We start from the raw sequence: 10255 nt of genomic DNA on the forward strand, positions 1-10255 counted from the left end.
AACAACTTATAGTTCTTTTTTTGTTCGTTAGGGCCAGAAGCTCTCCGACTGGCTGTTTGGGTCACGCCTGAAAATACGCTTAATGTGGTCTGGCCCTTAATATATCCAAAGTTGATTGATAGAAGATAACGTCTGAGACGTTAGAAGAAGGACAGAACACTGATAACTTATATAGCTCTTTTTTTGTTCGTTAATGTGTCCAAAGTTGACAGAAAATAAGGTCTGAGTGTCGGTTGCACAAAAGCCGGTTGAATTTTAACCGTGATTAATTCCATGTGAACCAATCAAAGAAGCCGTCTTTTCAAAAACGCCTTCTCTGATTGGTTCTCTCATAAAGTTAATCACGGTTAAGGCTGTGCAAAGGCTAAAAATAAACTTTCTACTCGTGATATTTTCCAAAGTTTTCGATTTTTATATCATCAAGCTATCAAAATGAAAAAGTTGTCTCAAGAAATTTTTTTCCCCGATCATTACTTTTTGAGATATGAGCGCCTAAAGTTTGAATTTTTGGGACAGAACATTTCAAATTCGGTAAGATATAAATCCATGGGATTCAGAGGATGGATTCTTCATGGTATTGTTGATATAGTTAAACAAAATTGTTTTGAAAAAGTTATTAAATTTACCAAAAATAACTCAACTAAAAGTTATTTTTGGTAAATTAAATAACTATCTTGAAAATTTATATTTTCAGAAAAATTTTGTTTTTCTAAATCAACAATACTATGAAGAATCTATCCTCTAAATCCCATGGATTTATCTCTTACCGAATTTGAAATGTTCTGTCCCAAAATGTTAAACTTTAGGCGCTCATATCTCAAAAAGTAATGGTAAAAAAATTGTTTCCTTAGAAATCTTTTTCATTTTGATAGCTTGATGATATAAAAATCGAAAAACTTTGAAAAATATCACGAGTAGAAAGTTTCTTTTTAGCCTTTGCACAGCCTTAACATTTAACGGGCTTTTGTGCAACCGGGCCTGAGACTCTAAAAGAACGACAAGAATGATAAGTTATATAAGTTAGGTCTTTTTTGCTGGTTACTGTGTCTAAAGTTTGAAAAAATTAAAGATAAAACATAACGTCTGAGACGTTAGGAGAAGGACAAGATGACTGATAACTTATATAGCTCTTGTCTATAACTTTGGGCACAAGTTGATAGAAAATAATTGTTGTATGATTTCTATATTTTTCTTTTGTGAAGTGACTGAGTTTTATGCTAGTTAAAGAGCAGAGACATTTATACTTACAGTAAAAATTCAAATGATCGAATAGATTACACCATGCAAACTCTGTTATATTATGTAAATTAATATTATGATATTCTGGGGATGTGAATTTATACTGTTGCACTTGAGTAAATTTACATGCTAGAGTATTTGATCAGTGCAAATCTATTTTTGATCACTGAATTCGTAATATGTTGTGCTTATTAGCTGGTATTTTACAACTACTCAAGAGTTATTTCTTTTCAGTTATAAATTGAGCAATTTCAATATATTTTTGCTGTACAAATATTTATGTTTGTCAAAAATGTATTCCCAATATAATTGGACTGATTACCCTATTTTTGCAATCTATCTGATCACTGAATTCATGAAAATGTTGTATTTGTAAGTTAACTTGTACTTTACAATTCAAGAGTTATTTCTTTTCAATTGTGAATTGAGTAATTTCAATATATTTTGGCTGTACAAATATTTATGTTTGTCAAAAATGTATTCCCAATATAATTGGACTGATTACCCTATTTTTGCAATCTATCTGATCACTGAATTCATGAAATGTTGTATTTGTAAGTTAACTTGTACTTTACAATTCAAGAGTTATATATTTTCAATTGTGAATTGAGTAATTTCAATATATTTTGGCTGTACAAATATTTATGTTTGTCAAAAATGTATTCCCAATATAATTGGACTGATTACCCTATTTTTGCAATCTATCTGATCACTGAATTCATGAAAATGTTGTATTTGTAAGTTAACTTGTACTTTACAATTCAAGAGTTATTTCTTTTCAATTGTGAATTGAGTAATTTCAATATATTTTGGCTGTACAAATATTTATGTTTGTCAAAAATGTATTCCCAATATAATTGGACTGATTACCCTATTTTTGCAATCTATCTGATCACTGAATTCATGAAAATGTTGTACTTGTAAGTTAACTTGTACTTTACAATTCAAGAGTTATATATTTCAATTGTGAATTGAGCAATTTCAATATATTTTGGCTGTACAAATATTTATGTTTGTCAAAAATGTATTCCCAATATAATTGGACTGATTACCCTATTTTTGCAATCTATCTGATCACTGAATTCATGAAAATGTTGTACTTGTAAGTTAACTTGTACTTTACAATTCAAGAGTTATATCTTTTCAATTGTGAATTGAGCAATTTCAATATATTTTGGCTCTACAAATATTCAAGTTTGTTAAGAATCTATACCCAGCATACTTGGACTGGTTAACTTAGTTTTTAATAAACCTGACATATTTGTAAAAATATTATCTCTCAAATTAATACTTTCTTAGAGTTCAGAATCAGTCAGAATGAACTAAGAATCGGGAATGGATTAAAAATCACTATCAGTTGAACAGATGTAAGTTTTCTATAGAAAATTAAAGATTTTAAACTTGTTTTATTGAGTTTGTGTTTGAATTTAAATTTTAATCGAGATTAATTCCACGAGAACCAATCAGAGAAGCCGTCTTATCAAAAAGGTCTTCTCTGATTTACTTGAAATTAATCAATAGACTTAAACTTAACCGGCTTTTGTGCAACCGGGCCATAGTGTACAGAAATAAAACTTTTTTTTTGTAAATCTGAAATTTGTAGATAGTATACAAATAATTTCTATTTAATGTTCGGCTGTGCTGCATTGCAAGGCTTTTTGGTTTCATCGATTTTAATAATATTCAAATTGTATAGTATTTTCAGCCATTACTTCTTCATGTTGACTTATCTATGAGATAAAATGAAAAGAAACAGTATTCTGTTATCAAATGGTTAGTTTTATTTAATATAGAAAGTAAACTTCTATTGTAAATATCTCGATATATTTATAACACAGATTGCTAATAAACTGCAACTTATTAAAATTGATTCATCAATCATAATTATTATAAACCTTGTCTCATCTATCAATATTATTCTACATATCTTGACATGATTGTACTTATGATTAATGTCAAAAAAGCTTAGTGCCGGTTGCACAAAGGCCAGTTAAATTTTAACCGTGATTAATTTCACGAGCACCAATCAGAGAAACCATCTTTTCTAAAAGGCCTTCTCTGATTGGTTCTCGAGAAATTAATCACGGTTAAAATTTAACCGGCTTTTGTGCAACCGGGCCCTTGAATTATAATTACCTTAAAAAATGAGGTAGCCTATCATAAAACAGAGAAAGAATTGAAAATATCAACTCAATTTAGTTGAAGAATCCTAGTGAATCCTATAAGTAAAACATCGATAAAAATACATCAGTTTATCGTGATTGTTTGAAATAAATAAGCTATATATACAATAAATAATACTACTTGAGTTAACATTAAGGCTAGGCACACACCTAGTCAAAACAAGGCTAGTTACGATTAGTCACAATACTTCACATGGTTGCTTATGACGCAAACCACACTGATTAGTCATTGCAATTAGACATGCTTTATAAACAACTATGTGAAGTATTGTGACTAAACGTGACTAGTCTTGTCTTGTCTTGACTAACTGGTGTGCGCCTAACCTTAAACTCTGACTCGTTTCACGTAGGCCTACCAGTACATCGGTTAAATTTAACCACAGTAAAATTGCGTCATTGCATTGTCGAGTGCGTTCATAAGCAACTATGTGAAGTATTGTGACTAAACGTGACTAGTCTTGTCTTGTCTTGACTAACTGGTGTGCGTCTAACCTTAAACTCTGACTCGTTCCACGTAGGTTTACCAGTACATCGGTTAAATTTAACCACAGTAAAATTGCGTCATTGCATTGTCGAGTGCGTTCATATGTACTCTGGGAATTTCTTCAGCTAGATGATATCATTTTACAGTGGTTAAATTTGACCGGCCAGTTTTGCCCAACTTGTGCAAGAGGGCATCTTGGTTGCAGTTGCAGCATTCAGGATAGTCTGAATTTTCTGATTATGCTTAGTATTGAGCTGATACTAGATTAACGTGATTGGTGCAAGTCAGCAAAATCAGGTAGTTGTATCTTATCGGCGTATAAAGGTAGACGCACACAGATCGTCATCGGACGGATCGGATTATTAGATTTGATGCATTGTTTTCAATTGGAGTACATATACCTATCCGCATCCGTATAGGTATGCGCACTCCAATTGAAAACAATGCATCAAATCTAATCGTCCGGTCCGTCCGATGACGATCTGTGTGCGCCTTAAGATTATAAGGTAGGCGTATCTTATCAAGTGAAAATTTATAGTAAGAATGAATTCGACGAGAGTGAAGCGTCAGCGTTAGAATTTTCTGAGAGCTTCAATCGATTCTTGACTTGAGTAGCCTATATATATGACTAGAAGAAGTAGGACTTTTGCTACTGTATAATAGCTTAGATGTCAATCATTTCGTGACTTGAGTATAATCATACAGAGTGAGTCAGTATATGGGAACCCTTCAATAAGTTGGAGGCTGTTAGTAGATATACGGTATGTAACAATTCAAACACCCCGCTCTCATAGGATATTAATTATTAGAATAGCGGAGTCATCACTCAGTCCACCAAATTGGACTTTTGAACTGGTGAGCTGAGAGAGTGATGACCGCGTAGAGGCGAAAGTAGAGGGAGAACGTTCCGAGACGCGCTAAGCTGCGTACACATATTCGCGCTTCCAACCCGCACCGAGCACGCTCCTCCCTCGTACCACCATCGAACCACAGTCGCTCCGCCCACGCACCCATCATGAACGTTACGGAAGATGTTAGATCTTCTCGCGTTCCCCGGTCGAACCACTGTTGCTCCCCGGTCGATCATCAATCGCTGGAGTGACGTTCGGTTGCGGAGCAGAGCGAATGTCTGTACGCACCTCTAGAGGAAGGTTGTGCGTGAGATAGTGAGATATAGTTTTTAGTAATGTGATTGAGGAGTGATTATGTTTAGAGAGAGAGAGTATAGATGTTTGTTATGGAATTTTTTCAATAGAGTGAGATTGTTTTGGTGAATTGGCGTATTTATTTGAATTATCCTATAAAAGTAGTAGGGCCCAGGACCCTAAAAACATGGTGGTGGCAGCGCTACTGGAGACCACTGTCATGCTCGCCACGCACGCCACAAAATCTAAATTTAAAACTCTAAATTTAGTGATAAGTTATTGGTCGAACACTACCATTTGATGTACAAGTGAACTTCAACCCCTCATGGAAGGGGTGACTTAGGGGTTGTAACTCGAATATTTTAAATGTAAACACACATTGTGTGGTATATAATTGTGAAGGCCTTTTCAAAACAAGGAAGATGACATCAATAAAAATGTTCTATGATACTTTTATCCAAATTTGCAGCTGATTGAACTTTATCAATTATTTCTTTAAAAATCTGGTGTGGCGCACTCACACAACTTTCCTTGCCGTTATGAAAATTGATCACCTGACGCTAGTGTTCCCGCGCATCTAAAGTCTACTATTCAAATATTTGAGCCAGCTGGTGACAGGGCAATAGCGCTGGAGACACACATGAGGTCTGCTATCTCTTCATAGTGAATGATTTAATAGAATCAACAATAATTTGCAATTGAATAATCACATTTTCTCGAATTTAAAGCTTATTTTCAATTTAGGTGAAAATGTTACTGAACATTAATTGTAGAGATTTTCATTCTCAATCTACTCCACTTGATTTTTTTCGTTTCAATTGTATCTGAAGCCTGATAATTGGGAATCTATCTGCATTGATGACTTGTGGCAGTTGATAGAGCTTATCGATGACTATTTTAGGTATGAATTTGATCAAAATCGTTGGAGCCGTTTTCGAGAAAATTGCAAAAAACCCTGTTTTTGACATTTTCGCCATTTTAGCCGCCATTTTGAATTGCATCAGATCGAAATTGTTCGTGTCGGATACTTATATCGTAAGGACCGTAAGTTCCAAATTTCAAGTCATTCCGTTAATTGGGAGATGAGATATCGTGTACACAGACGCACATATACTCACACACACACACACACACACACACAGACCAATACCCAAAAACCACTTTTTTGGACTCAGGGGACCTTGAAACATATAGTAATTTAGAAATTGGGGTACCTTAATTTTTTTCGGAAAGCAATACTTTCCTTACCTATGGTAATAGGGCAAGGAAAGTAAAAATTAAAACTTCAATCAGCCGCCATTTTGGATAAAATTATCAAGAACATTTCCATTGATGTCATCTTTCTTGTTTTAAAAAGACCTTTAAAATTATGTATGACACAATGGGTGTTTATATTCAAAATAATTGAGTTACAACCCCTCTCATTTCCTTAAAAACTGAAACTTCAATCAGCCGTCATTTTAGATACAGGTATCTTAGAACATTTTTATCAATGCCATTTTTCTTGATTTAGAAAGACCTTCTAAATGATGTACCACACAATGGGTGTTTACATTTAAAATATTCGAGTTACAACCCCTAAGTCACCCCTTTATGAGGGGTTGAAGTTCGGTTGTAGGGGTACGTCAAAAGGTAGAGTATTCGACCAATAACGTACTGTGTTCTGAAAGTTACAGTACTAGTACCTAGTTCTGTGAATAGTGGACTTCGCGGAGTTAAAGACTACAGCCTCCATCAGAGTGAATTATGTCCTGTCCTGACCTGTCAGCGAGTTATCGGTGTGTAAACAACTAATGGCTGTTTCGAATGTTGTATGGACAATAATTATTAATATTAATGAAAATTATTATCATTTGAATGCTAATAATTTGTTGTAAACAACTATGCTACTACAGTATCATCAAAAGCTTATCGAGTTGAAAGCTGAGAAAAGTCGGGAGAAAAAATACTATGCTACTTCAAGTTATCAATTATTCCATGCCTCACTGCATCCAATTAATAGTCCACACAACATCTGTTTTTTCACTAAGTTACATTGAGATATTGAATTGCAAGCAATTTATAATCCACTTGACAGCTGATTTATAATGAATAATTCTAATTCTAATGAATAATTTTGTTTTGTTTTGTTTGTATTGTGATTTCCGCCAGTGATATGATTATGTTACTTTTATTGTACTGTTTGTATTGTGACTTTTGCCTATTAGGTACTGCACTGTATATGTTTATTGGCAATAAAAAATATCTTATATCTATGGTCTGATTTTTACTCTATGAAGGAGTATGAAGAAGGCTCCTTTTTCCTTTTATATTATTCTTGAAATGCATAATTTTCAGAAACCTTGTATATACGTCGACGCGCAATTTAAAAAGGAACATACCTGTCAAATTTCATGAAAATCTATTGCTTGCTGCGTTTCGCTGTAAATGCGGAACATAAATATAAACATATTAACATAAAGAGAAATGCAAAAACCTTCGACTTGAATCTTTCACCTCACTTCGCTCGGTCAATTATATATCTACAATAGTCTCCATCTTATTGAAGGGTTCCCATACATATGACTCAATCTATGACTAGATGTAGTAGGACTTTTACTATACAGTAATAGCTCAATCATACTGTATAATAGATTTCAATCATTCCTTGACTTGAGTATGTATATGACAAGAATAAGTAACTTAGTAGGATTTTTGCATCTGGAATAGCTTTTAGATTTTTCACGGATCTTCAACTATTTCTTGACTTGAGTATGTAACTGTAGGAAACTGTAGGATTTTTGCACCTGGAATACCGGGTAGCTTAGATCTTTAACGGATCTCCATTCTTTAATCATTTCTTGACTTGTATATGTATATGAGGAGCAACAGTAGGACGAGGATGGAGATAGACAGGTATCCCTGGTACATGAGAGAGTTGGAGAAAGGGAGACCGCGGAAAGTGATGGAGCGATAGGTCTCGACGGCCATCCTCATTGGGTTCATCTGCGAAATTGGTCGGATGCTCCAGTGCATACCTTCCACCGGCCATAACATACCTGAACAAACAAATTCCCACATACAAAAATACTGATAACAGAATTAGCCATAGGCTATATCTATAGCCTTCTATTTATAGCGGCTACAACATAAATATTGTAGAAATATCATATTTAACATACTCAAACAATCAAATTCGCACACCCAAAAAATACTGATAACATCAAATCAAATTTATTTTGTCAAATTGAAAACAATACAATGAAGATTATGAATCATAAAAATAATAGACTAGTAGTTCTGCGAACAGTAGACCTTGCTCATGAATACCCTACAACTTTCAAACTAATGAGAGAAGGACCATTAAGAAAGTACAGTATATTGTGAAGATTTATCCATGTCATCTATTATTATTATTATTTTCTCCATCTGCTAAAGACGTTGTTTCCAGGGAGACTGGACTTATAAATGTCTCAAGGAGGTTTTGAGGTTTTTTTTTTTTTTTTTTTTTTTTTTTTAAGATTACGTCCTAAAGACTCCAGTCATGGAGTATAAGACAAGTCATGTTATTACATAATAATTCTAACACTAAGTAGTTCAACCTAGTTTAGGTTGAAAGGTTGAAAGGAATTCTTGTACACTATAAAAAGCTCTATCAACTAAATATTTTTTAATTTGTTTTTGAAAATCTTCAAATCATCATTACTTTTCAAGATTTGAGGTAGCTTGTTATAAAATTTCCTACCAATATAATCTGGTTTTTGTTCAAATAACCTACTATTGTGACCCATTATATGATAATCTGCTCTGTTTCGCGTATTATACTCATGAACATCTGAATTCTGGATCACACCACTCGTTTTCACATGCATACAACTTCATATACATACAAAGATGGCACAGTTAATAGACCAAGCTTTTTAAATAAGGCCTACAAGAGTCTAACCTATTCACTTTCTCTATACATCTGAGTGCCTTCTTTTGAATCTTAAACACCCTGTCCATATTTTGTTGAGATGAATTACCCCATACTAAAATAGCATACCTAATATGAGATAGTATAAGTCCATGGTAAGCAGTTAACAGTAGTTTTTTATCATTCAGCCTAGCAAGCTGCCGCAGGACAAATACCCCAGATGATATCTTATTACATATCCTCTCAATGTAAGGATGCCATGTTAATTTCCTGTCCAATAAAATTCCCAAGAATGCTACTTTCTCTTCTTGGTCTAATTCATTTTCCTCTACAAACACATTTATTTCTCTATCCTCTACTGAATTATATTTACTTTTGAATTGTAGGAATTGACATTTCTTACTATTATTGTTAATTGCCTTTGCTTCAAGAATTGGACAATTGACTGTACTCCAGTAAAAGCATTTATTTCTAGACTATCTAATAAAAATTGTTAAAGATTAGCGATGTGTCATCAGCAAACAACAGAGCTCTGTGATCTTTTAACTCTTTTGGTAATTGGTTCACATACAACAGAAACAGTAAGGGACCCAGAATTGAGCTTGAGGTACTCCAGCCTGGACCTCCAGTTTTTGAGATTTAATTTTTACTATTTCATTCCCATCCACCTTGGTAAGCTCAACACACTGGTTTCTACCTATGAGATATGATTCAAACCATTTTAGTTCTACACCATTCACACCTACAGTTTTTAGTATTTCCAATAATATTCTATGGTTCACACAATCAAAAGCTTTGGATAAATCAAGAAATATTGCGGCTGCCTTCTCACCTGAATCTATTATATCTATTAGTCTTTCAACAAGGGATACTATTGCAGTCTTAGTAGATTTCCCTTTCTGGAACCCATGCTGTTCATCACATATGAAATTAATTTCTTCCAGGTGCATCAATAAACTATTTAAAACTACTCTTTCAAAAATTTTACTTATTACGTTTAGAATACTAATGGGTCTATAATTTTCAACTCTTTCAGCATCACCGCTCTTGAAAATTGGCAAAATTTTTCCTTGTTTCAGATCATCAGGGAAAATACCCTGCTCTAGTGAAGTATTAAGGAGATGCAATAAAGGGTCCAGTAATTCATTTTCACATTCTTTTAAAATTTTGCTTGAGGTGCCTTCATATCGTCCACATATTTACAATATTACAAATTTTCCAACAATTGATTATAAGAAATCGGTCAACTGACAGAAAAATGGAATATGCAGTAGGCAATTTAGACGATGAATCGTCTCACAGACGATAG

General features: G+C 33.7%; 1 protein-coding gene across 1 annotated transcript in view; it reads right to left on the reverse strand.

Annotated features, from left to right (window-relative positions):
• Window positions 1–7681: 7681 nt before the first annotated feature.
• LOC111048251 (ABC transporter G family member 23-like) overlaps window positions 7682–10255 on the reverse strand; it is a 50256-nt gene continuing 47682 nt past the window's right edge. The window contains exon 17 of the mRNA XM_039429230.1: window positions 7682–8089. Within this exon, the coding sequence (XP_039285164.1) occupies window positions 7881–8089 (209 nt within the window). The 3' untranslated portion in view covers window positions 7682–7880. The remainder of the gene's footprint in view (window positions 8090–10255) is intronic.

This window comes from Nilaparvata lugens, chromosome 5 (genome assembly GCF_014356525.2).
Source record: "Nilaparvata lugens isolate BPH chromosome 5, ASM1435652v1, whole genome shotgun sequence".
NCBI lineage: Eukaryota > Metazoa > Arthropoda > Insecta > Hemiptera > Delphacidae > Nilaparvata > Nilaparvata lugens.